The sequence below is a fragment of the Mustela erminea genome, chromosome 5 (genome assembly GCF_009829155.1).
Source record: "Mustela erminea isolate mMusErm1 chromosome 5, mMusErm1.Pri, whole genome shotgun sequence".
NCBI lineage: Eukaryota > Metazoa > Chordata > Mammalia > Carnivora > Mustelidae > Mustela > Mustela erminea.
In genome coordinates this window covers 133,212,912-133,239,618 of record NC_045618.1, presented here as the reverse complement: position 1 = coordinate 133,239,618, position 26,707 = coordinate 133,212,912, and the positions used below count along the sequence as shown (strand labels likewise).

Genomic DNA, 26,707 nt, shown 5'->3' with positions numbered 1-26,707 from the left:
GTGCTCTAGGACTCAGAACAGCTGCCGACACTCGCCCCAATATGCCCGAGGGAGGCAAGCTTCACGCGATCACAATTAACAAATGACACCAGAATCCTGCTCTTGTCCTTTCGCTGCCCGCCCCCCCAAGTCAGTCCGTCGGCTCGTTCTCGGAGCGAAGCCTCGGGGAGGCTGAGGCAGTCGGTCACGCGTCCGCCGCCACCTGGCGTCTCCGGCCGGGGTCCGCAGGCGGGGTCTCCACGCGCAGGCAGGGGGTCGCGTCGCCGCGAAGAAGGAAGGCGAGGAGCGAGGGCGGGTGGCCAAGGCTGGAACCGCGGGGCTGGAGGGGCGCCGGGGTGTGGCCGCGGGGCGTGGCCGCCTTCTCCCTGCAGCCGGGGCGCCGGGCACCCGCTGCACCTCCCGGGAGACGATCCCGCGGCGTTCGCGGTCGGAGGCCGGCCCTCAGGCGGAGGAGCGGCTGCTTTGCAGACGAAGGCTGTGTCGTCCCCGAAGGAATAGACAGTTTTGAGGTCTCGGCGGCGGCGGCGGCGAGCCCAGGCCGCAAGCGGCTTCCTTGCAGACGCGGTGATGGCTCCAGGCGGCGAGGGCGTCTGAGGACCGAGGACACAGGCCAGGCAGCGGACGCGCCAGAAGGACGGGGAAACGACGCTGCAGGTGGCGGAGGCAGGGGCGGGCAGGGGCAGCCGTGCGCCGGCTGCAACCGGCTGCGGCGGTGTGGCGCAGCTCCGCCACCAGGTCGTCCGACCCGCAGCCCTCGGAGGCGTTCCTGCCGCAGTGGGGGGCGGGGCGGCTCCCGGAGCGCCTTTCCGCCAGGTCCCGCCCCCGCGGCTGGGCGTAGCCATGGCAACGGCGGCCTGGAGGACGCGAGTCCCGCGCGCTCCCGCGGTTGGCGGGGGTCGAGCGGTTGCCATGGTGCGAGGCGCTCCGGGCACAGCTTACTCTGAAGGTGCATTTCCTTTTTCACATTTTCCAGAATTTTTTTTTTTTTTTAAACAAAGCACCGTGTTTAAACGAAAATTCAGGAGTGGAGTGAAGGTGACGTCCGTCAAAGCAGACTGGCCTACCGCTGCGTAGGAAAAATACCGGCTTCGCTTGTCCACCTGATTGCCTTCTGCACGCTCGGTACTTCATCTCCACGAAACTAACCCGTGGGAAGTGTGCTTTGTACATATTTTTGTGTGAGACACTGAGTTGAGACTTTTCCTTGTCTAAAATTTTGTAAAAATACCTGTATCTTTTCAGGAATCTTTGTAGCCAGGCAGACGCTAGCTTGTTGTTTTTCCAGTCCTGGCATCGTTTGACAAAAAGGTGATAAAAGAGAATCTTTGTAGTTCAAAACTGTCAAGTAATCCCCTGCAAGCAAAACGGGGACACCCAACCTCAATCCTGGGTGGTGAAAATCTCCCCAAAAGAACACAGAATTCAACTCCGAATTTTTAAAACCTTATTTAATAAAAGGTTTAAAGATACAGAAGAACATTCAAAAGTAAATAAGTTACATAGGTACATTACAATCACATCCGCAAGATTTACTTTAGTGTGTTATTTTTTCTTTTTTATAAAAAGCACACAAAAAATAAAATCTTCAGTCTGGTCTATCACAACTGTACAGCAAAAGAGGTAATATTTATATATATATATATACACACTATTTTAATATGTAACAGTCTTTTTAAAAAAGGGTGCCACAGGCAGCAAACACACAAAAGGCAGTGTCTGATCATTTTTTTCCAAAATAAAAGGAATATACTTATTTATATGCTATTAAAATATTTGTACAATAATTACAGACTGTCAAGGCTGTTCCTGTGCTGTCCCCTCCAAACAAGGCCTTCAACTTAGAGACAAATGAGGGAAAGTTGAAACAGCTGCAAACTGTTAGAGGCAAATATTAACACAGCAAAATATGGGGAGGACATACAATTGTTTTATAAAAATATGCATACTTCCTGTAAACCTAAGGAGTTAGGCTTGCCAGTCTGGTAATAAATACCATTCGAAAAAAGACAGCCCCAGGGAAAATATATTTAAATAGCTGAGGCTTGAGTATGTGTTGTATTCCTCCTTCATCTTAACATCTGGCACATGAGAAGAAAGAGGTCAGGTTACTGAGGCAGTTAAATATAGGGGATCTCTCTAGACATAAGCAACATACCACCTCTGTGTCAGGGGTAGAGGGGGTGGCAGAAGGGATGAGGGTGTACCTTAGCTGTGAGGGGGGCTGCTGAAGGCATGGAGGACAGTGTGCTGGAGCACAGTCTCCTTGGGTGGGTAAGAGACCTCAGAAATGGTCTGGAACACAGGCACTAGGTTAGTTTCATGCCCTTAGCTAAGTGTAGATGGAGACTGGAAGATAGATATGGGAGATGGTGTGGGGAGGGCATCAGAAAGCCGGAGTTGTCATTTAACTTCTTAAAGCAAACAGCTCTGAACAGAAGACAGTAAGAAAAAGAATGAACAAAAGACGAGCTAATTGTGTTCACAGGGAAAAAGCACCATAAAGGATATACCTGTCCCAACTCCTATGGCTGCACCTACTTTGTTCGCAAGTCACTTGGAACAATGGCATCTGCCCGCTACATGTTTTAACTTTCACCAAATATTCTAGATATGACTCCACCATGGAGCATGAGCCCTTCTAAAATACAGTGTCTGGTGGAATACATACAGAGGTACCAGCTTGATTTTCTCCACCAACATTTACCCAGTCTGGTTTCTATGAGCTTAGAATAGGAGAATTACTCTAAACGAAGGAGGTTTCCTCTTACCATGTGTCTACAGAGGGGCCTGAAACTAAATACTACCGAAATAGAAAAAACCTCGGGAAACATAAGTAGCACTTTGGGGCAAAGCTGCGAAGGCACTCTTATTATACAAGTGATTGAGAAGACAGCCTAAATTTGCCACCCTCCTGTTTCCGGAGGGTATACCAGATTTTTGCAGTCTTGGGACCATGAAGAAGCCTTTGGGGGAAATTAACTGGGAACTTGAAGATGTAGGTAGCTTCCTGGAGTCTGGCAGGGAGAAGAATTTTGTTACTCCCATCACTGGGGTCCTGAAGAACCATATTAATGCATAAATGAATGCTGAGAAACACCTGTTAGTGCATAGTTTAGAAAGAAACTCCCTCCCCACTCCCTATCAGACAAGGCGCCTTTTGGCTATCTCATAAGGAGAGTGGCAGAATTTTTAGCTCCTTCCTAACCTGCTGACCTGTCATATATTTGCATTCACTTGTAGCTTTTAACACAACTAAGGCTGAATAACAAGACAGAAAAGTAACTCAGCCCTCCTACAGGACTGGCAAGTGCTGGGGCCCTTAGAAACTTCCAACCCTTCACTTCAGTGACTCCATGCCAAATATGGCTTCAGTCAAGCCAGAAACAAGGCCAGAATCCTGGCTTCCAGCCAATCCCCTCAGGCAACTTGAAAATACCGCCAGAGAAGAGGTAGCAATTAAGAACTGCCTTTGAGCTCCCTTGCTTCTGCTAGTCTGTGTGTGGCTTTGGTGACACCTTACACCTTTCTACCCTCTTTCAGTGCTACTATCACTCCTAAAGGCAAGAGCTTCCAGAGCAATGAGGTGAGGGACCTTAGGGTCTTAGGAATGGGGGGTGGGGTGGATGCCAAGAAGGTGCCTTGTTTTGGGATAAATGCACTTGGGCCTCCGTAAAGCAGGAGGCCCCTGGTCCCTGAGAGGATGTTAAAAATTAAATATTACGAATAAATAAATAGCTCCCAAATGACACAAGTCAAGGAATGAAGGCTCCTGTCCAATCTGGTTAGGAGACCTCGCCCTCCCAGGGAAGGATCCAGAAATCTCCAGCATGCAGGACTGGGGGCTGCACTAGACCAGAGGGGATGGGGATAGAGGGGAGCTGCCAAGGGCAGGAAAAAGGCAGGGAAGGAACTCGCACCAAGGGGGAGCAGGCTGGGCCCCGGATAAGCTCCCTTTGCAGCCTCCAGGGCCCAAAGGTGTTTGGCAAAAAGGTGGGAAGCAGGAAGAGTCAAGGTCTACCTCAGAGTTCCCTCCAGCCCAGCCCAGCAGCTTCCACTCTCTGCACCCTTCCTAGCCCCTCTGGGCGGCTCCGGAGAGGAACGCTGCCCCACCCCCACCCCACCCCTATTCGAGAAACTGTTGAGCCCCAGCAAGCTTTGGGCCAGCAGCAAAGGGACAGGCACCTGTCCTCTGACCTCTAGGCATTCCGGCAGCTCTCCTCCCAGAGGAGGTGGCCTGAGGACTGGGTCACTGGAGCAGCGTAGGCCTGGCCATTGTCATACAGGGGACAGCACGGGTACCAGGCTGAGCTCCCTCTCAGAGAGGCCCGCCACACTCCCTCCAGGGGAGTCCCTTTGGCCGGGGGCTTGGGGGCAGGACCTGTGCCGCCTCTGACGTCCTCGGGGAGGGGAACCATCCTGCCTGGCTCTCCACGACCGAAGGGGTGGTGGGGGTGTGGTGGCGGGGACACACAAAGAGGAACGGGGTGGCAGACATCCCGGCGTGGGTGGCGGCGACAGCCCTCCCGAGGGGCAGCCCCAGCCGGCAGGGACCTTCGCTGTTCCGCGGTTCCAGCAGAGCGTGAGGACTTCTGACCCCGAATGCAAGAGAACTGGATCCTGCAGCCCTGAAGACTGCTCCTGGGCCTTTGATAACTACCAGAGCCGTTTATTTTATTGTCTGGTTCTGCAGAGCAGAGTCCGCGCCGTCGCTCCCTCCGGCGGCCCGCGGGGGCTGCAGGGGCTCGGGCCAGCCGCGGGGCGCCCTCTCGGCCGGGCCCCCCCACCCCGGGCCGTCAGCCCCGCTCCCCCGCGCCACTCTCCTCGCGCAGGGCCGGCTGGTGGGGAGAGTTGGCGGCTGCGGTGGCCGCAGCAGCCGCCGCTTCCTTCTCCTTCTGCCTCAGCGCGGCGGCCTTCTTCTCCTGCTCAGCGTGGCTCTTCATGTGGGCGCTGCGGCTCTTCACCTTGTAGAACACCCTGCGGCGGGGCAGGAGGGGCTCAAATCAGAGGGCCGGCCCCACTCCCCGGGGCCACCCGGGCCACCAGGCCCGACAGCGCGCGTGCACGCGTGTGTTTGTGCAGTGTGCAAATGCGCACCCCACCGGGGCGCCCCGGCCCTGCCTGATGGGCTCGGGCCACACGGCCCACTCACTCCCACCCCTATTCCAGGGGAGATGGGTTCCTGACTCAGCACCATCATCCCTCTCCTCAGAGCCGCCAGGTGACATCACTGCCCTAGAAACCCCCCTTGCCAATCGGAAAGCAAGGGGACAGCTCCCACTACCTCTGCCCTTTCCCCTCGAAAGCAGCTTTCCCTGCCCTCCCCAGGGGTGGCCACTCTGCTAGGTCCCAGGGGAGGCAGGGCCCACCATCTTACCTGCCACATTTTTTACAAGGGAAAGTGTTCTCCTGATTTTGGGTCTTGTTAAATGTCTCCGGTTTTTTCTTCTTCTCTGAAAAAGGTAGTGCCCTCCGTGACTTCCCGGCGCCCTCCCTTGGCTTCTCTGAGGCCTGGCCACCAGCAGACCCAGGGGCATTGGATTCATGGCTCCGGAGGATGAGGACGTCATTGGCCTGGAGAGGATCAGACCAGGACAGGTGAGACTGGGAAAGAGAGTTCCCTGAATTCTAGTATCGCAGGGAACAGAGGGCTCTTGAAGGTCCTGCGCTCCTGCCAAATGGCCTTCTGGAATCTACTTGAATCTTTTCAGTGACAAGGGACTCACCTCTTTTTGGCAGCTGATTCCAGTCTTTGGCCAACTCTTCCCCCCACTGCCCCCCGCCCAAGGATTTTTAAATTTTTATTTATTTGACAGAGAGAGAGAGACAGCGAGAGAGGGAATATAAGCAGGGGGAGTGGGAGAGGGAGAAGCAGACCCCCCACTGAACAGGAAGCCTGATGTGGGGCTCGATCCCAGGACCCCGGGGATCGTGACCTGTGCCGAAGGCAGTCCCCTTAACAGCTGAGCCACCCAGATACCCCGTAGCCAACTCAATCTTTACAAAGCTGTTGGTACAGCTGTTCTGTGGGACAGCCCTAGCTGCCACAGGACTTCCCCATGCATCTACCTGATGAGGAGGCCTAGATGTCTCCATTAATGATGTCTGCATGTTTGCAGTCATTTAGCCCATTCACTCGTGCCAGAATTCCATAAATGAGATGCAAGTCCACAAGGTGCTGGGGATACAGAGGTGACAGACAGGAACCCCTGCTCTCAGAGAGCTCGCAGTCTAGTGAATGGGACAGACAACAGGAGCCACCAAGGGAAATAACCAAGCAGGCAAGCAGACGATGGAGAGCAGAGGACCGTGGCACAGAGCTGGAGAGGTGCTGCTCAGGACACCAGAATCATGGGCTCTGAGTCAGGGAAGCCTCAGATGGCCATCGAGAGTCATGTCTGTGCACGGTCTGACCCTCACAGGGACGTATTCACAGAAGTCAGCAGAACTCCATGCAGCTTGTGCACAGAGCACAGCTCCCGGAGAAGGAGCGCAGCCAAGTCTCCGAAGGGAGGAGACAGCTGGGAGTCTGCAGTCTGGGCTGAAAGCGCAAGTGTACGACATACTTGTTTTTGTTTTTGTTTTTTTTAAACTCTCACAGTAGTTCCTTAATAGGCCCTTCCCATCCCTACTCTTTGGAGGCATCTCTCCCTGACAAGAACACCTCTGGCTGGTACGTCCTGCTTCTTGCTCGGTCTGCGACAGAGTGGACGGGGCCTCATTATGAGAACCACGGGCAGGTTACTCGGCATCTCCGAACCCGGCGTCCTCTACCTTCCAGGTACGGGTTAACACTGTATGGGGTTACCGTGACGAATCAACGAGAAAAATGGGCAGGAGGGCACCATGCGGAGAACATATGTGAGGGGCCGTTCTCACGGTCTCAGCTTGTTCTTGTCAGATGTCCTTGGCAGGGACACAGCTCACTCAGGGGGAGCCTGCCTGACGTACAACTCACAAATGCCTCCCCACCGTCCCACACGCCTTCTTCTTGAGTCTCAGATCCAGACGCAATATAGTATAAAAATTAATACAGGGGCGCCTGGGTGGCTCAGTGGGTTAAAGCCTCTGCCTTCGGCTCAGGTCATGATCCCAGGGTCCTGGGATCGAGCCCCACATCAGGCTCTCTGCTCAGCAGGGAGCCTGCTTCCTCCTGTCTCTCTGCCTGCCTCTCTGCCTGCTTGTGATCTCTGTCTGTCAAACAAATAAATAAAATCTTTAAGAAAAAAAACTAATAGCAGACTTCGGAGTCAGGCTGCCTACTAGCTATCTTACCTAGGGGCCTCAATGTCCTCATCTGTAAAATGGGAATAATGACAGTACCTACCACACAGGGTTATGAGGATTAAAGGAATTAAAAGCATAAAGTACTTAGAACATTTCCTGCTGTGGCGATGAGGATGATCGGTGATCGCCATCACCTTGTTCCTGTTCTGCCCTCCCTCCCACAGCCCCAGGCCCAGCACCAGCCCTCCTCCTGGCGCTGGGGGAGTCCAGCGGAGGTCACACTTACCGACTCATTGGCCTGTAGTGTCTGTGTGGCTTTGACAGCCGCCGCCCTCCGGCTTCGCTCTCGCCCCTCCTCCTGCTCTCCCTTCTCCGGGGTCTCTGGCACCTCCTCCTCCCCCTCCTTCCTGGTCTCTTTTCCTTCCCTCTTGGGCTCCAGCCTCTCTTCACCTGGAGACTCTCTTCTGGGAGGAGGCACCCTAGGGAACTTCTGGGAAGTCTACAGGGGACAAGAGCAAGGGCAGTGAGCCTGGAGCACAGTTACACAGCCGTACTGCCCGGATTCTGACCCAGCCAGAGGCCACTAGCCCCTGATCGTCCTGCTTGCCTGGCCCCGCCTGGCCTGGCCCCGCCCGGCCTCCTGTGCTACAACTCCATTTCCTGCCCCCGCTGGTCCACCTAGGAAGGAGGATGGAGTCTTGAGCCCCGGAGGCCCTCAGGAAGAGACAGAGCCCTCGAGACTGACTTAAAGGCAGGGAAAAGGCAGGCCAGTCCAAGACACACCCTTCAGCAAGGTGGTCTGGTGGGGCCAGGCAGCAACCTTAGCTGCAATCCTAAACCACCTCTGTCATGCTTTCGGGACCTGCGCCCACTTTCCACCTGCACAATGGGGACCAAAACAATCTCTCCTTAGTGTAGCATGTCAGCCAAGTGTGAACTTTGAACCCCAAGATGATGTCAGGTGGATACATGGCCAGAGAATTAAATAACATTCGCTCTTCAATTTTCTTTCAATCCCGACTGTGTCATGGACAAAGTTTTGAGTCAGGACTAACGTGTCTTTTTTATCCTTCTCCAGATTTCGTTAAACAGAGATCAGGCCTGAGACTCGGAGCCTTGGCAGGTAAGAGTATCTACCCAGAATTTAATAACATTGTTTGATTTTCATTATCTATCTATTTTTAGTGTACCTTCTATGGCAAACAATACTGGTTTTCTATGACTGTGATACAGTGTTTCTCTTCTGAGTAAGAAATGAGTTGATTGAAAGAAAAATATGAAGTAGTAGCACAGGTGGTGTGTGATAGTGACGCTATCAGTAGCAGCGCCGTATAGTTGGGCAACAGGGTTAGAGATCTGCCATGAGGGGACAGTAAGTCAGGGCTGGTCCAAGTACTGTGGGAAAACTCCCGACGTTCTGCACTGACACAATCCATTATTCCCCTGACACTGGTAGACAGAGAGGGGAACCTAAAAGGTCCAGGTCCAGTGCCCAGGATATTAGCTCCCTGGGGCGGTCAGGGACACTGCCTACCTCTCTCTACCCTCCAGGGACTTCCAGAGAGCTTGGTCTCAGGCTCCCAACTCGGCCCCTCGCCCCAGACACAGTCAAGGCTCAAAGCAGCGGAGACTTGGGAAGGGAGTCACCTTAATATCCACTTCAACCTCTTCCTGGGCCGACTTCTCATCACTTATATCCACATCCCCGAAGGTTAGCGTCCCATTGCGGCCAATTTTCACCTGCTTCTTGTAGGTGTAATAGAACTCCACGCACTGGGCCACCGTCTTGGTCTGGATCTGGTTGGAAGACAAAACAAGGTCAGAGCTCCTGGGTTAGCTCACCGGCCGGGGGATATGCCAATCCTTCCCATCCACGCATGTACCCCCTCAGCCGCAGCAAATCCTAAACCCAAGAAACCCAGGAAATACAATCATTTCTCCAATGCCTATTCAGAATAAACCACTGACCAATGCTTCAGCACTATTAAAAAAGGGGGGGGGCTAAAAAACAACATGAGGCCATTGGGGGAGACCTGAATAGGGATTGCATATTAGAGAGTATTACTGTATCAGCTTCAATTTCTTAGGTATAACGATGGTATTGTGGTTTTGCGAAAAAATATCCTTATTTTTCATTTTTATTTTCTTTCTTTCTTTTTTTTTTTTTTTAAAGATTTTATTTATTTGACAGAGAGAGGTCAAAAGTAGGCAGAGAGGCAGGCAGAGAGGGGAAGGGAAGCAGGCCCCCTGCTGAGCAGAGAGCCCGATGCGGGACTCGATCCCAGGACCCTGAGATCATGACCTGACCCGAAGGCAGCAGCTTAACCCACTGATCCACCCAGGCGCCCTTATTTTCATTTTTTAAGAATGTCCTTATTTTTTAAGTAATATTCGGATCAAGCATCACGATGTCTGTAACTTACTTTTTTTTTTTTTTTTAAAGATTTTATTTATTTATTTGACAGAGAGATGGAGAGGTAGGCAGAGAGAGAGAGAGAGAGAGAGAGAGGGAAGCAGGCCCCCTGGACCCTGAGATCATGACCCGAGCCGAAGGCAGCGGCTTAACCCACTGAGCCACCCAGGCGCCCTGTAACTTACTTTTAATGATTAAAACAGAAAAAGAGGAAACAGAATGTATATAAATTTATGTATTGACAAAAAGAGAGAGAGAAAGCAAGCGTGGCAAACAGTAACAACTGGGAAATAGAAGTAAGGGGTATGTGGCTGTTCACTGTACTATGTTTTCAATGTTGCTCTAAGTTTGAAATTTTTCAAAATAAAAAGCCAGGGTGAAAACAATCTGGACACCATCCACAGTCAGAGCCAGCCCAGACCTGGCAACACAAACTCCCTTCATTGAGCCGGGCAATGGCCCGGAGCAGCAATGGACAGTGAGTGAGTCTAGAGAAATGGTCAACGTCCTAAGGCAGAGAGGGACTCAGGGGAGACTAACAAGAAAGCTCTGGAAAACCTGAAAAGGAATCAGAAGGCCCAAGTCTTCCTCCAAACTAAACTCTGCCAACTAAACGTCTGTGTAACCTTAGGTGAGTCTCTTCAGGTGCAGATGACCTCCAGCGGGCCTCCCAAGCCTCTGAAATCCTAGCACTCCCATCTGGCTCCGGGGGTTAGGTTCTGGAAGGTTTCCCCCACACAGCGGCTGTTTTTCTCTGACTCTGCCCTTTCTGCCCTAGGCTCCCAGACTGCTCCGCCAACTGTGGGGCTGCAGAGGGAGCTGGAAATCCTGTCCACAGAGCCGCAGGGGTCAGTGACAGTCCTCTGCCCCAGGCTCCCAGACTGCTCCGCCAACTGTGGGGCTGCAGAGGGAGCTGGAAGTCCTGTCCACAGAGCCGCAGGGGTCAGTGACAGTCCTCAGCGCCCGAGGAGGAAACAGTTGTGCTCCCATCTCTCAGGAATGGCCGAGTCACGATGTATTAATTAGACCCTGTTTATGCTTTTGCTATCAATTCTCTCTGATCATCTGTATGACTAATGGTCTGCTCTTTTCATTACGGCATTAGGGGCCCCGCCGTGAATTTCACAGGCACATACTTCGCAGAAATGTTGCCCAATCCAGGAACGCAGTGTTGCTAAAACCCAGCAAGTTGACTGTCCTCACAACAGGGCCCTGAGGAGAGTTCCTCAGCACCCAGTCCCCAGAGCTGTCCTGGCACAGTGTATAGTTCCAGGAGGAGAGAACATGTTCTTGGAAACTCTCTTGCCTCAGCAGGCCACAAGGCTCAGATTCTGTGAGGCAAGGCTGCTGGAAAGATGCAAGTCCTTGGATTAGCAAAGCTCTCTTCTTCCAGAAGATGGGGAGAGGACAAGAGAAATTCAATCTAGGAAAACTAGGCTTGGCCCCCCAGGTCAGTCACACAGTCCCTTCCCTGCTGGCTCTCAGTTCCCCTCGTTCTTAGGGTGACCTCTCCTCCATGTGTAATTGGGGCTTCCGAAGTGCTCAGCCCCTGTGGGGACGGCTCGCGCCTGCCTGCAGCCCTCCTTCTCCTCCTGTTCTCCCCCAGGCAAGTCACTGCCTCAAATCTGACCTCTCTGGGTGGGTCTGTCCACTCAGACCTCCGAGAGTCCAGAGCAGGGGACCCTAACCTGAGGGAAGGAGGCCTGGAACCAAGGGGAGGAGAGGCCCAATTGTTCCCCCTTGTTTGGAAAAGTGTCTCTGAGGATCCTGAGTGGCGTTACCCTCACGGCTTTCTCAGGGGGCCTTGGAAGGGACTGCGGGCTCACCACTGGCAGACAGAACCCCAAATCATGCAGCCTGTTCCGCCCCTACAACAGAGCCCCAGCTTACCAGCTTCTGCACCAGGAAGAAGTCCTTCTTGTAGATAGCAATGCCCTTGTTGAACAGCTTCCTCTCTGCCATCTTCCACTGGTCAGAGCCTGCGGGGCGGAAAGGGAGCCGAGGCAGTGAGCTCGATGGGGCTGTGTGCACCGCGGGGGGGCGACCCCAGTCGGCACAGAGGTGCGAGGGCGCCCACCGGTGCTCCCCGGGGGCATTCAGAGCCGGATCCACACCCTGCTATGGTACAGACTGAATGACTTAAGCCCGTGGAACCCTCGATGCTTTGCCTGGCCTGGGCAAGATGCACCGTTCAGTAGGAATCGAGGACAGTGGCTGCTGTGCTAATGCCACCGGGTCACTGTCCCTTCTAAAGCACAGTGCTCGGCATGGGACGTGGCACTCCAGGGGCTGCCTAAGTTCCAGGCACCCGAGCTGGTATGGACAGCACCCCCTAGACACCTGTCCCGTGCACCTTGCCACAGACTTTTCCGCCTGCACAGGCTCCCACTGGCCCACACCTTTCCCCCTCGGCCTCCAGGGCACAGGAAGCCCCTTGAGAACTACCCCAGCTTGGTATCAGTTCCTTCTCTTTGGCTCTTGGCTTATCCATCCCCTCACCACCCCACCCCTGCCGGGGCCGTGCCTCAGTGCAGAGCTGACCCCCCCATGCCGGAGACCCCTGGAGGCTGCAAGTCCAGGCCCACCTGTGTAGTGATACGTCGCCAGCGGGTGGTTATGGGGCCGCAGGGGCTTCTTCAGTAGCAGCTTATTCAGCGTTTCCTGAAGGGGAAGTGGGGGGAAAGCTCAGGGCCCTGCAGGTGTCTCGGTGGTCGGAGCATCCCAGGTGCCGGGCACAACTCAGAAGGCCTCTTCAGCCCTCCGAGTGGTAGGGTGGGCCTTCATCCCGACACACACACACTTAGCTGCTGAGGGACAAGGGGTCTGGCGGGATGGCGATGTCATGGGGGGCGGGGTGCTCAGGAACTCAGCCATGGGCCTCCTCAGAGGGGAACATGCGGTCCCCAGGACAGAGAGCCACAGGTGCAGAAAGCCCTCAATGACGGTCTTTCTGAGGGTGGGGACTCACTGACCCAGAACTGGAGACTGGGGTACGTACACAGGAGGACCCTGTGCCGTGAAGTCTGGGCTCTGGAACTAAGATGGCTTGGTCAGAGCCCCTGCCGGCCTCAGATCAGCTGGTCAGCAGACCGAGGTCCTGGCCAGCCTCCCCGAGGGGCCCTCCCTCCACCAGGGCCGTTGTCTCACCAGGATGTCTCCCCTGGACTCGTGCAGACAATGCAGTGCCAGCTCCTGGTTGGTGCCAGCACCAGGGAAAATACTGGAACAGGCGGCAGTCAACAAGTCTTCCACTGGAGCAAGCGTGGGAAGGGAGGAGAAGGAATCAGGTTCCGGGCCCAGCCCAGCCACCGGCCCGACAGGCCACCTTCACCTCCCCAGCCCGTCCCCTCTCACCTTGCCTCTGCTTCTCCCGGCTGCTCTCGAGGTTCTCCCACGGCTGCCACACCAAGTCAGCCTTGTGGGGGTCGGCAGCTGCCAGGGCGCGATCCCTCATCGAGGGGATTTCCGCTTGGAACCGGGAGCCCACATTGATCCGTCTGCAGGGGTGGAAAGGGCAGGGAGTGAGGCCTCGCCTGGCGGTGACCGGGACTCTTTCTCGCTGGGGTGGGAGAAGGTGCAGGGGTAACTAGCAGAGGCTGAGCACAGTAAGGCCTCAACTGGGTGGAAAGGAATTTGGCTTCTGTGAGGACAGCCTGGCGAAGGGCACCTGGTATGGCCAGAAAGACAAGGCCCAGAGATTGGAAAGGGGAGAAGCTCCAGGTCTCCAGACACAGAAGTAGTCTCTTGGACTATCCCCCTAATTCTCCTCAGAGGTGAAATTTAAACCGAGCTGGTCCTTTCCCTTTCCCTGGGACTTCCACAGAGAAGCAGGCTGGACACAGTAAAGCCCAGAGGCCACTGCAGAGTCTCAGAGGCCCGCTCAGCCCTCTGCGGGCCCCACACGACCCTCCTCTTCCTCACAGGGCCCGCATGCACCGGATCCCTCTCGGCCACCCTCATGCCATGGGCCAGAGAAAGGGCTGCACTTACGGCTCGATGCTCACTGGGGTGGCCTCCCCCATCACAGAGAGGACAGGTGGGGTGACTTCAGCGCTATCTATGGGACGAAAGGCACGTTGGTGAATGGTCCCCTCCTCCCTTTAGCAAGCACCCCCCACCCCCACCTTATGTGGCTGCTCTGTTTGTGAAGAGCCACAGCAGTGACTCACAGAAACTCACACTAGGAAACCAGGCACCCTGCATCCTGGCTCCTCAGCCCGCGACTGTGACGGCTACCTGTGACTCTGCCGAACATGTGGCTGCTTCTGCTTTCACGCCTGCTGAAAGGGGCTATTACTACCCCCCCTCCACGGTTAAGGTGAGGGCTGAATAAGTCACGCGCAGAGCCGCACCCTCGATAAATATTAGCTATGATTACTACTACTACTCCCACCCAGAGCTGGGTCCCTGCCCCAGGAGCTCCCACACTACACAATTAACTCTGGCCTTAGGCCGTACTTGTTCTAGTCAAGGGGCTAAAACTTCTGGCACACTAGCACGGTGGTGAAGGGGACCCCTGTTTCACACTCATCTCCTCCCTTCCATCCTGGATTCTCTGCCTCAGTTTCTCCTGAGCTAATCTTAGGTCCCACAGGATCCAGACACTCCCTTGCTCTGAAACCTAAACCCTGGCTGACTCCCCTCTGCAGCCTGAGATAAACCCCGAACTCCTCACTCTGCTGGCTCACGCAGTCCCCTTCCATCGATGCCTCCCACCAGCTCCTCGCCCGGACCCCGGATCCAGCAGACAGCTTACTGTCGGCTCTCATTGCTCTCCCTGCAAGCCCCACCTCCAGGGCTTGGTACTGCTCATTTCCTCACCCTGGTGGACCCTCCCCACCCCCTTCCCACTTGAAGCTCAGCTCTAGCCCCACCCTCTCTTGAAGGCTGTCTTAAGACCCCAGGCTCAGGAGCTCAGGGTCTGCTTCACTCGCCGGCTGCTGCTCCCACTCTGCCCACAACCTCTGCTTTTCTGTCTCCCAGGTTCCCAGGTCAACTCCCCAATGACCCTGTACTCCCTTTAGAACAGACCATGCTGTCCCATGCACTGCTGGAGCCTTCACAGGCCCAGTTCAACGCTTTACACCCAAGTACTCAATAAACACTCTTGGATGGACAGGAGACCTCTCGCTGCCTCCAGTCCGGTCTCTACAGTGACTTCTTCCTGCATAACCCAGACAGGGAGAGAAGCTTTGAAGCTTGGAGGGTAAGTGAGAGGGGAGGAGGTCAGCCAGCCCAGGGTCAGCCATTTCTCATGCACAGACACCAGGGGGCATCAGAGAGCTAGGCCAAGGGCAGTCAGGGTTGGAGGTTAACATCTTGACTGCGTGGCCTCACCCCTCCACCTCAGGTAGCCTTTACTCCCACTTAATCCTCCACCACCGCTAAGGGGCAGGATTATCCCATTTTTCAGAGGAAATGGAGCCTTTCGTGGAGAGGGAAACACTCTTCAACAATTCACCATCCAGGCCAGCCAAAATGTCTGCTCTACGCCAACACTACTGTTTGAGAGAGCCGGGAGACAGGATCTACCAGACGGTAAGCGCATACGGGACGCTCCAGGTATGATGTTAAGTGCTTTACGTCAACCTCCCCACAACCCTGCGAGGTGGCTATTAGTTTGAAACCAGGAAACCGCTATTTGTGGATAAGAGTTGAGATCGGCAATTTCACCATCAAGCAAATACTACTAGTATCTTCAATTGAATACGGAAGAAACTGAAGCTGAGAGGATTTGAACGACTTGCACAAGTAATAGTAAATGGCAGAACCGGGATCTGAACCTGCACAGTTGGGCTTACACCTGCCTCCTACACCCCTGCCTGTTCTTGAACCAGGACAGTCTCCTTTTCCTCTCAGAGAAGGGACTGGAACCCCTTTGCCCGCAGTGTTTTAGCCCAATCTCCGGCAGCCCTATAAACAGAGTCTCATCCCTGCCCGCTGCCCTCCCCACGCCCATTCCCTGCCCCCATGGCCCCTGATGGGGGGTGTCACTCACTAGACCGGAGCAGGGTGCGATGGGCACTCTTTGGCGTGATGGGAGGAGGGGCTGGGATGCTGCTGGTTGACATGATGGCATTGAAATAGAGGCCGGAGCCCTCCCGCACAGGGCTGAGGATGGGGGGAGGCGTGTAGGGGGGCAGCTCAAAGCTCCGCTCAGAGGGGTGGTCGGCGAGGCGGACAGGAGAGCGCAGGTGGCTCTGGTATGGGGTGATGTTGGAGTAGACGGGAGGGGCAATGAAGGTGCCCGCCTTGGTGGGGATGATCAGGGGCTCAGGCCGTGGCCGCTGCTTTGGTTTCCGCACTGAAGTGTCCCCTTCCAGCTTGACATTCATGTCCTCAGCCTGGAGACGGAAACAGAACCAAGATGGCTCAGCCTCCTAGGTGCTGGGAAAACTGAAGACTTGACCACTCCTTGTCAGTCTCACCTCTGGAACATCGTCTGCCCGCTACACCCACCAAGGCAAGCCTGAGACAGGGAACAGGTCCAAAAATCCCTTGACGGTCTCCTCTAGGCTAGGGGTCAGCACACTGTTTCAGTAAAGGGCCAGAAAGTAAATTTCGGCTTGTGGGCTACATGCCCATCCCCGTCACATATCCTTCTTCTCCCCCTCCTCCCCACGCTTTCCAAATAATCCTTTTAAAATGTAAAGTCCATTCTTAGGTCTGATGTGGCCCACACGCTTGGGTTCGCAACCCCTGACATCAATATGCCACTGGACAGGGAGCTGTAGTAGTTAAGGTCCAGGCCTCACGGCTGGATTGCTTAGAATGGGATCGACCTCCTTTACTTACACCAAAAACTTCTTAACTTCTCCGTGCATCAACATTTTTAACACGGGAATAATAATTACCTACCAAATGGGTTAGCAATGAAAATGAAATGAATTAATACTTGGAAATCATGGAGAACAGTACCTGATATATAGTAATTGCTCAATAAATACGAGCTGCTATCAAGCTCTGTATTAGATGGAGGTGACTGCTATGTGCCAAGACCTGAGCTGGGTACGGGGCCACCAAATGATTAAGACAGTCCTGTCCTCATAGCATCAGTCCCATGACCAGAGACTAGCCCATGGTTAGCGCTCCGAGGTTCCACTTCTCCCTGCTCAGTAGGCCTCATGGGTCTTCAGACAGCATAGAGGGTAGGGCTGTAAGGGAATAGAGGCCTTTCTCTGTTCCATCTCTATCCTCTCAGGAGAATGGAACCCTATGAGGATGAGCAACATCCACATCGTGTCCCTGGGTGCGGGGCTGGCCGAGAGGTGAGGCTGGGTCACAGTGGCCCAGGAGGCCTGGGAACAGCAGCCTTTCTCCCCCTCCCAGGGTCCAGCCCACAACCCCTTTCAGCAGAGGGCCTTGATGGTCCATGAAGTCTTGGCCATGGCCTTTACCCATTTGTGCCCTTTTCTTTTCTTGCCCTTCTTTTCTTCTTCTACGAGGAAGAAATGAAATGTTTCATTCTTCCTCCCTTAGGGGAACAAGAGGATTACACAGAAAAAAATACGGCAGAACCGAAGGCCCCCAAACTTGCTAGACAAGAAACCCAACATGAACTCAGCTAGCTGTATTGATTTGTTAACTCTGTAATTAGGGAAATGGAATTAAACTAATATTTGACAATATTTTTGGTATTAATTTTGTAGATGTGGTAGTAGTACTGAGGTTGTATGGAAAGGCGGCAGGCAGGGGGAGGAAGGGAGGAAGCAAGGAAAGGAAGGGAGAAAGCTTATGTGTAGTGTACGGCAGATACAAACCCAAGGAAGGGAGAAAGCTTATGTGTAGTGTACGGCAGATACAAACCCAAGGAAGGGAGAAAGCTTATGTGTAGTGTACGGCAGATACAAACCCAAGTATTTACGAATGCAATGATACGGTGTTTCGGATTTGTTTAAAACAAAAAATCTAGTGGCAGAAGAAGTGGAGGTACAAATTTAAAAAAGGATGTCTGTATTCTGAAAACCGTTAAAGTCAGGGGGTGACCAAATACTGAGGTTCATTTTACCATCCTCTACACTTTTGTGCAACACTGAAAATATCTATAATACTAGGAAAAATAAATAACTAAGTAAACAGTAACAATAAATAAATACCTAAACAGACCTCCTCCTAAAGCCTGGTGAAGTGAAAGTACCCACAGGTGGGGGTTCAAGAGATCCAAATTCCAGGGCTAGCTCTGTCATTTCTTGGCTGTATGAACTTAGGTAACTTCTCGCATTTTCTGGACCTACTTCCTCATCTGTGAAATGGGCACGTGGAGCTGTGCAGCTGCTCAGGCTCCTTCCAATCATCCTCAGGACAAGCTAAGGCCTCTAGCCTCCAACCTCTATCACAACCAGGGAGTAGAGACTGAGCTGCCCGTGATAATCTTAGAGCTCCCTTTTCTGTTATGGAAGACAGGCTTATAGGCCAAATCTCCAGCGGAGAACTAAAAAATCCTTGCCCAAGAAAGCAAGCCTGATAAACCCCCAGGCCTTGGACTGGGGCTCCAAAAGGCTAACTCCTCAGAATAAAGGTGACTCAGAAAAACACTCATCATCACATGGAATAATGCTTAACTTAAAATAATCTCATCTCAGGATGCCTTGGTGGCTCAGTCGGTTAAGCCGCTACCTTCAGCTGAGGTATAATCCCAAGGTCTTGGGATCGAGTCCCGCATCGGGCTCGTTCATTAGTAGGGAGCCTGCTTCTCTCTCTGCCTCTGCCTGCCATTCTGTCTGCTTGTGTGCTCTCTCTCTCTGACAAGTAAATAAATAAAATCTTTTTTAAAAAATCATATCATCTCAATCGGTGATTAAATTAAATAATTCAGGATTGCTAATGCCCTTTGCTACCTGTCAGATGCAAAGCTAAATCCTCTCTAGAAGACAAGAACGTCATCCACAGTCTTTAATTACCTCAACAATTTTTCATATTGTCTGACATGCAATTAAAACTAACCAGGTCTGTAAGAGAACAAAATGTTATTTAAAAACAAGAAGTAACAGGCATTTAAGAAAAAAAACAAACAAGAAGTAACATAACAGAAGGAGACCCACGAGGATCCCACTAATGGAGTTATCAGACATAAACTCTAAGAAAACTATGCTTAAATTATGCAATAGAAGAAAAGGTTGAAAATTTCATTGAAGAACTAGAAATGCTACAAATGAACCAAACAGAAATTCAGTAACTAAAAAAAATAACTAAAAATAAGAACTCCATGAGTGGGCTTAACAACGTATTAGATACAGCTAAAGAGAGAATGGGTGAACTGAAAGTCCAGAGTAAGAGAAAAGTGGAAAATACAGAAAAGTGCATGACAGACAAAATAGGGGATATGGTGAAAGACTCCAACAAATGTGTAAATGGAGTTCCAGAAGGAGAGAAGAGAAAAAACGGGGTAGACAAAATATTTAAGAAGGACTAAAAACTCTAAACAGGATAAACACAAAGCAAACCAGTATTTAGGTCTAACAGCAAAAGGGCTGAAAAGCAATGACAAAAACAAAAACAACAACAAAAAAACCACTTAAAAACAGGAAGATAAAATGACACCTTATATTCAAAGAAACAGCAATATGGTTTATGGTGATTTCCTAATACTGTAACTAAAACAAAGTCTAAAGACAACAGGATGATATTAAATGCCAAGAGAAAGTAACTACCAACACAGAATTCTCCACCCAGCAAAGTTATCCTCCTCCTCTCTTGATAGCTCTCTAATAAATAAATCAATCTTAAAAAAATAAACATTTTCAGACAATCAAAGACTAATAAATTTCATCATGAACAGACTCGCACTGAAGGAAATACTTAGGGGCGTTCTTCAAACAGCACATAAATGATCTGAGCTGGAAGCCTGGAGATATGAGAAGAAATGAAAAGCAACAAATTGCTAAGTCTTTCAGTAAATCTAAAATCTGAACAAAACAATGTTATCACTGAGGAATGTATAGAATTGTTGAATCACAAGATTGTACAGATGAAACTAAAATAACACTGTATGTTAATTATATAGGAATTAAAGTTAAAAACTTAATAAAAACAATGATGTTATAATGCCCTGGTGATGTTAAAATGTTTAGAGAATGAAAATACATGTTAATAATTCTACAAGTTAGAGACTGGTGAAAAATGGAGTTAAAAGTGTTGTAAGAACTTTGCATTGTTCTGGAAGAGGTAAAATACTAATTTATATTAGATTTCAATAAGCCAAGAATGCATGTTTTACACTGTAGTAGCTCTTTTCAACCAGAAAATTAAGCCCTAATGTCATGAGGCATTCACTATACGTAATGACTTAGCTTGCTTATGCATCTGGAATGGTACTAGCTTTGTGCCATCTGAGAAGGTAGTCATTCAAATTCCTTTTTGTGGGACTTAGTTCTCTCACATGAATCTAGAAAAGAAAGGCTGCCCGGATAATTACTAAAAGAGTAATGAATAAATAAGAGTAATAATTAAGTAAACAAATAAGAAGAATAAACAAGTATATAACTAATAAATTAATTGAGAGGGAAAATGGAGTAACAAACCCAATCAAGCCAAACAGGGTGAGGGGGCGTGGGGGAAAGGAACAGAAAAGGCAATATGGGATAAATCAGAAGGCAAACAGTAGGGGCGCCTGGGTGGCTCAGTGGGTTAAAGCCTCAGGTCATGATCCCAGGATCCTGGGATCGAGCCCCACATCGGGCTCTCTGTTCAGCAGGGAGTCTGCTTCCCCCCCTCTCTCTGCCTGTCTCTCTGCCTACTTGTGATCTTTGGCTGTCAAACAAATAAATAAAATCTTCAAAGGAAAAAAAAAAAAAAGGCAAATTTAAACCCAAGTATTTCTGTAGTTATGTTAAAGTAAACTACAGCAATGCTCTAAAAGACAAAGGTTGTCAGAACAAATAATAACAAACCCCAATTACAGACCACTTGAAAGGATACACCTTAAGCATAAGGCTACAGAAGGACTAAAAATAAATCGATGGAAAAGGTACACATCTCATCCATTCCGTCTCCCTGCAACACTAATCAAAAGAAAGCTACTGTTTCACAAAATAGACTTTAAGAGGCAAAGAGATTATGAAAGATAAATAGAAGCATTTCCTTATGATGAAGTATCTAATCCACTTCTAAAGGAGTATGCAACTAATAACACAGCATCAAAATGTATAAAAACAAATGCTGACAGAAAAGATGAGACAGATAAAACCTCAATCTTAGTGAGAGACTTTAACACACCTATGTTGGTATTGACAGAACAAGTGAACATCTCTGCATCCCAGTGCCTAGCACAAAACCTGACCCATATTAGAAATTTTGCTAACCTGTAGTGAGATTCACACATCCTAGATTTTCCTGGGCAGTCTTAATTTTAAGTATACTGTCCAACTGTCTCCCATAAATGCATTTATCTGTCAGTTTGGTTTGGAAAATATAACTAGTATCTCCTCAGGTTGCTTGAATCCCTCCTGTATTGCCATGTTCTCCTTTTTCCCACAGGGTATCAGGTCCCCAGGAGCACACAGGTACTAGAGGGAGAGGGGTTTCCACGGGGAGCTTCTCATACCTGAGCTGGGGCATCAGCCCCCGGGAGACGGGCGGACCGCCTGCGGGTGACGATGACGGACGGCTTGTGTTCCGCGGGGTTCTGTTCAGGGCCCTTCCCGTCCTCGTCAACACCTCCAGCCTGGGCCGCCTCAGTTGGGTCCATAGTCCGCACAGGCACAGATACTGGGATGATGAGAGGTACCATCCCGCTGTCCTCTCGTGCTCGCTTGGCAGCTAAGGAAGGCTCAGAAAACTCCACCCCACACTTGGTAGTTGAAGCCAACACACTTTTCCGCTTCTCCTCAGAGCCACTGGCATCCTGGAGGAGAGGGAGGTTAAGGTTTAGAAGGTTAAGTCCTGGACCTCTAGTCGCCATTGGATTCAGGAACTCAAGACACCCACGATGGTTCATTCCCATGAACCACAGCATTTGATGCTATGATGGTTCCCATGAAAACCGATGGTTTTCACAGTCTTTCCCTGAATACCTTTTCTCTCACCACATTCCCAAATACTCCCTATAACCTCCCTTCTGCCAGGACTTTGGATCCTGCCTGCCACGGGGGTCCTCAGATGGCCATCTCAAGTCACAAGTGGCTTACAGACTGTTTTGTTTCATCTGCATGGGGCATGGCACAAGAAACAGTATCTAAATTCAAAACGAATCTCTGCAAAAGAAAGTAATCAAGGAACCTGTTACCAAGCAATGGTGGTCTTTGTACCTTTTCCCCATTGGCAAGTGGCTGGAGGGAAGTCAAATTCTACAGCCTCTGACCTGTCAGCCTGGCCCAAAGGCATGGGGAAAAGCGAAGGGAGAGAATGGGGGGGAGGGCTGAAACCCCTAGGGAAGGAAGGTGCAAACACTGGCTTTGGAGCCAGATACTAGGCTTTTATCTTAGCTTTGTGCCCTTTGTAGAACTCCCAAAGCCTACAGGTTCTTTCCATCTCCGTCAATGAAATCATCCCTGGGCCTCAGCTTCTTTAGCAACAAAACAGGATAATGGCACCATCCGTCACAGGGTTTGATGACAAATCATTTGTGAGGAAGTATAAGAAAGTGCAAGTACAAGAGAGGTGCTCAGATTCGGTTCACTCTTCTTCCCTCCTTGTGGCCATTTCTTTTAAATCCACCCGATTTCAGCAAAATTTACTAAAACAAAATGCACCTATTTTTAATTAGTTTGAAGCATTCTGACAAGTATAATCATCTGTGTAACCACTGCCACGTTCTTCTTTTAGTACACAGGATCTGGCAATGGTTTCACCTGCCCCTATTCCCAGTCCTTCATGTGCCAACCCACAAGGGCACGTGGCACCTTCCTGCCTGTGGACTACACCTGTGCAGACACTTCCTCTCTCCTTCAGGTCGGGAGGTACCCACGTAGAGACTCTCTGCACGCAGGGAGCTCAGAACTCCCAAAGGCTACAGGTTCTTTCCGTCTCCGTCAATGAAGGGAATACACTGCCCTGCGGACTCCCCTGGCCCCAGACACGGCTCCCCGTGCCCTGTGCCAGGCCAGGCCTGCACCCCGTGCCACTCTCACCTTTGCGTTCTGCAGTGAGGCCAGCTCCACTGCCTTCTGGGCCAAGGTCAGCAAATTGGCCTCCTGCGACGCCCGGCGCCTCCGTCGAGTGCTCTGGATCACCCCACCCCGTAGCACCTGCCCACAGTCCCCCGTGCCCACGGCCCGCACGCCCTCCTCACTGCCCATGGCGGGAGCCTCTCGCTCCCGACCGTTGGGTGCCAGTCTCTCCCCGTCGGACAGCAGCTGCGACTCCCTCAGCTCCAGCGGGAATCCTAGAGCTTCAGGATGCGGCTGCCCCAGGGGCCCAGGCGGCGGCTGCTGTGGGGGCCAGTGATGCAGGAACAGGTTGCTGGTGGGCTCCTGTCCAGGCTGGGTGCCAGCCACATCCAGGGGGGCGGGAGGCAGGACGCCCTCCTTCGAGAGGCGGCGGGAGCGCCGGGGGAAGGCGATCTGGGACTGAGGTAGCACAGGCTGTGGGGCTGACTCCTGCAGGAGGGCCTTGCGCAGTTCTGGGTTCATGTCAGGGTTGGGGGGAAAGGGGTAGGGCGCCATGCTGTGGTGAGCCAGGTGCGACTGCCCCAGCGGCCCGGCCGGCTGCAGCCCAAAGTCCTGGGGCTGCTGCGAGGGGGGCTGCTGCATGGGATAGAAGTTCTCGAAGAGCGGCATCTGCGGGAGAGCGGCCTGTGGCGCCGGCGGCTGCTGCTGCTGCTGCTTCTGCGGCGGGAAAGCCGCCACCGGGTTGGGGGGCGGTGGGCCCTGCCGGAAGACCTGCCGGTTCACCTGGTGGCCGAACGCCAGCTGGAAGGGTTGCAGGGGCAGGGTCTGGTTTGGGGGCTTCTTGGCCACATGGAAAGAGTTCAGGGGCGCCTGGGGCCGCCCGACCTCCAGCTGCACCTTCTGCGGCATCATCGGCCGCACGGCATTTCCGTAGCGGTCCAGCTGCGGCCCCGCTCCTTTGTCCCGCTTCAGCGCCTCGGGGTGGCTGTAGTACGTAGAGACCCCCATGCCGGGGTGGGGGCTCCCCTTGGGTCCACTGTAGAGAGGCAGGCTGTGGCGGTTCCACGTCGTGGGGGGCGGAGGCTGGCCCGGCTGCTGCTGCCAGCCGCTGTCGCTGACGCCCCCGCCGCCTCCGCGCTCGGGGCCCCGCCCGGGAGCCATCACGGAGTTGGGCCACTTGACCGAGCCCACCTGCTGGGACAGCATGGCCGCCGTGGTCCGCTCGGGACCATACACCACGGAGTTCAGCAGGGCCAGGCTGTTGGGAGGGGGCAGCTCCACAGGCTGGGAGACCGGGGCCGCCCCTGCCAGGCCCTCGTGCCCGAAGTAAGGCTCCTCCTTCACTCTGGTGGACTGTGGAGGGGCAGGGGGCTGCTGTGGGGCCTGCAGGGGTGGGGGCTGCTCCTTGGGAGCTGGTTCCTGGTCCCCAAAGAGGCAACGCTTCCGCTTGTTCTGAGCCTTGGGCTGGGCCTGGAGGTTCATGGTGTGGCCAACCGGGCCCCTGGCAGTGAGCCCTACTTCACCAGTTGCCCATCCCCTGTGGGAAGGTCCTGCTGGAAGACCAGCTCTTGTCCGGGAGCCAGTGGGGGCAGAGCGGGAGAGGGATGAGGCCAGGCACGGGGAGATAGCAGGTCGGCTCTTCCTTGCGCTTGGCGGAGAGGTTCTTGGGCTCGGCTACTCTGCCCAGTTCATGATGTTCCACAGGGCCCTGGAGCCTGCAGACAGAAAAGCGATAGCGTCAGTCACAGCCTCCCAGGATGCCCCAGATGTCAGCACAAGTATGAGGGAGGGGCCGACGCTCACAGAGCAGCCCTGGCGAGGCAGGAGCCAGGGCCTCCGGTGGGAAAACTAGAAGGCAGTGCTTTGTGACCCTCCTTGTCCCACCAGCTCACCCTGCAGCATTTGGGTGTATAATCTGTACACGACACAAAGGTATCTACCAGGGAACAATCGGGACTGAGATCCAGTCGGATCCCCTACAGCCACGACAGGAAAAGGGGCAACAAAGGCCTTCTCACAGGCCAGGTCTGGCTGCCCACAGGCTGAGTATGTCTGTCCACACAGTAGCTTCCCCAGCAGACCCAGGAGTTCTATCCACACCATGCCTCCGGCGATGCTCCAAGAATATCTCAGACACAGGAAGTGGAGACAACAGGGGTCATTCCTAACTATGTGGCTCCAGGGTGGGGAGCCCACCAGGTCCTTGGAGAGCCCAGGGCTAGCTCCCTGTCCTTTGCACCGAGGCATGCAGGTGAGGCCCTAGAAGGGTAGGTGCAGTTCTAGCCCCACCCCTGGGAGGAGCTGCTGGGTGGGACTGCTGTGGCCAGTCTTTCCCAAAACAGCACAGAACCTGTTTTGCAGCCCTGGCTGGCTGGAGGCGGGATCCAGCCTGGTACCTGGTCAGCAATCCTCACCTACCCTCCTCCACCGTCAAAGAGCTCCTGGCGTCCTGGGCAAAGGACTGGCGCCACTACGATACCGAGGGGATGCAGACTGCTAGGACTTAGATCTGAAATGTTTTTCTGTGACATGGTGTGACTTAAAAGTGTTCATGGTGTCTGTGTTTATTTTCTAACTTCATAAAAACAAAACCAAAACAAAACCAAAACCCAAAGCAGGTTGCTCTATTTATGCTGCTATAGGACAGCCCAAATCAAGACCAGTATTTTATAACTTACGTGTATTTTTATCACCTACATGTATACCTTGCATGTATTTTCAAAGCTCTGTCTTTCGTCAGAGGGCTTCCCCCCCCAACCCCCACCCCCGGAAGCTGGTGAAGGTGGGAGCTATTCAGCCTACCTCCTCCCAAAGCCGCTAAGATTCTGGTCCTGAGCCAGTCAGGCCAGGAGGGAAGGGGAGGGAGAGGAGGGATGCTCAGGAAGCCCCGGGGGAATGAGCCTGCAGGTCCAGACCAACCTCAGACCTCAGACCCTACAAGCTCCAGGTCCCAGTTAGTAGTCCCAGGAGTTCCCGGGAAACCAGCCCAGCCAAGGAGGGCCGGGGCTGGGAGTAAGGGCCGGCTCTCTCGGTGCAAGGCCCCCTATCAGCCGTTCCCAGGCTTCCGCAGCTCCCCAGCCCTTCCCCTCCCGGAGCTGCAGTGACTCACTCCAGCGCCCCCCCCCACCTGCCTTTCACTTTCACCAGCACCCAGAAGGGGAGGGACTTCCTCCTCCATTTCCTTCCTCAGCTCTGGGCCCCGCAGTAAGCAGACAGCGCTTCCTGCCAGCACCCTCTTCGACTTCACTTATGGAAATTGGGGGAGGGGTGGGGAGAGACTAGGTGGGCATCCAAGCCCCCCTGGCCCTGGCAGCAGGGGGACAATTTGCACAAGCAGGCAGTGCAGAGGACCATGGAAACCACCTTTAGAACAAACCCCTTTCTGTTGCCTTTAAATTCTCATTCCCTGACAGCCAACCTGACTCAGACCAGAGACCCCAAAGCCAGCGACCCCTCCCCAATGAAAATAATCCTGGGTGGCCGGGTGAAGACGCAGGCTGGGACTGTTGGTGACAGGCGTCAAGCTCGGCCTCTCCAATCAGCGTGAGCAAATGAGACGGGGCTGCAGAAGCCAGAGGAAGGAAGAATATGCCCGAGGGGAGAGGGAGGGCGCCGAGGGGGAGCTGGCCGATCCACGTGCCTCAGCACCCCCCCCCCCAGCCCCTCAGGTGCTCACGTGCACTCCTGCTTCCCCTGCCCTCCAGGCACAGGCTGCCCCCCCTTCCCCAGCTACAGCCCCATTGCCTTTGATGAGCTGCAGCACCAGCTCATGGGCTTGGGGACTGGAAGAAGGGAAGGCCCACGTGACAGAGGAGCTTGTGTGCACGTGTGAGCGTGTACACCTGGTGGAGGGTAACCCAGGCACGCAGCACGGGGTGGGGGGTGGGGGGGCGGATGGCCACTTGGGAGCCCAGCGGGGAGGGTGAGTTCTGCAGGCTGGGTTGAGTGAGATGGAGGTCAAGGCTGTGCATGGAGCTCAAGGCAGGGCTGCTTGGGGGCCTAGGGCCCTGGGCCCCACGCTGGC

General features: G+C 53.1%; 1 protein-coding gene across 3 annotated transcripts in view; it reads right to left on the bottom strand.

Annotated features, from left to right (window-relative positions):
* Positions 1-2,400: 2,400 nt before the first annotated feature.
* The window catches only part of MIDEAS (mitotic deacetylase associated SANT domain protein), a 68,888-nt gene continuing 44,581 nt past the window's right edge, over positions 2,401-26,707 (bottom strand). For 2 of the 3 annotated variants that reach the window (XM_032344993.1, XM_032344994.1), the window contains 12 exons: positions 22,705-24,398; positions 21,180-21,479; positions 15,636-15,981; positions 13,628-13,694; positions 12,992-13,134; positions 12,785-12,888; positions 12,223-12,298; positions 11,528-11,616; positions 8,872-9,021; positions 7,511-7,723; positions 5,375-5,571; positions 2,401-4,974 (listed from right to left, as the gene is read on the bottom strand). In XM_032344993.1, the coding sequence (XP_032200884.1) occupies positions 4,794-4,974; positions 5,375-5,571; positions 7,511-7,723; positions 8,872-9,021; positions 11,528-11,616; positions 12,223-12,298; positions 12,785-12,888; positions 12,992-13,134; positions 13,628-13,694; positions 15,636-15,981; positions 21,180-21,479; positions 22,705-24,165 (3,327 nt within the window). In that variant the 5' untranslated portion in view covers positions 24,166-24,398 and the 3' untranslated portion in view covers positions 2,401-4,793. The remainder of the gene's footprint in view (positions 4,975-5,374; positions 5,572-7,510; positions 7,724-8,871; positions 9,022-11,527; positions 11,617-12,222; positions 12,299-12,784; positions 12,889-12,991; positions 13,135-13,627; positions 13,695-15,635; positions 15,982-21,179; positions 21,480-22,704; positions 24,399-26,707) is intronic. The other variant, XM_032344995.1, reaches the window with a different exon arrangement.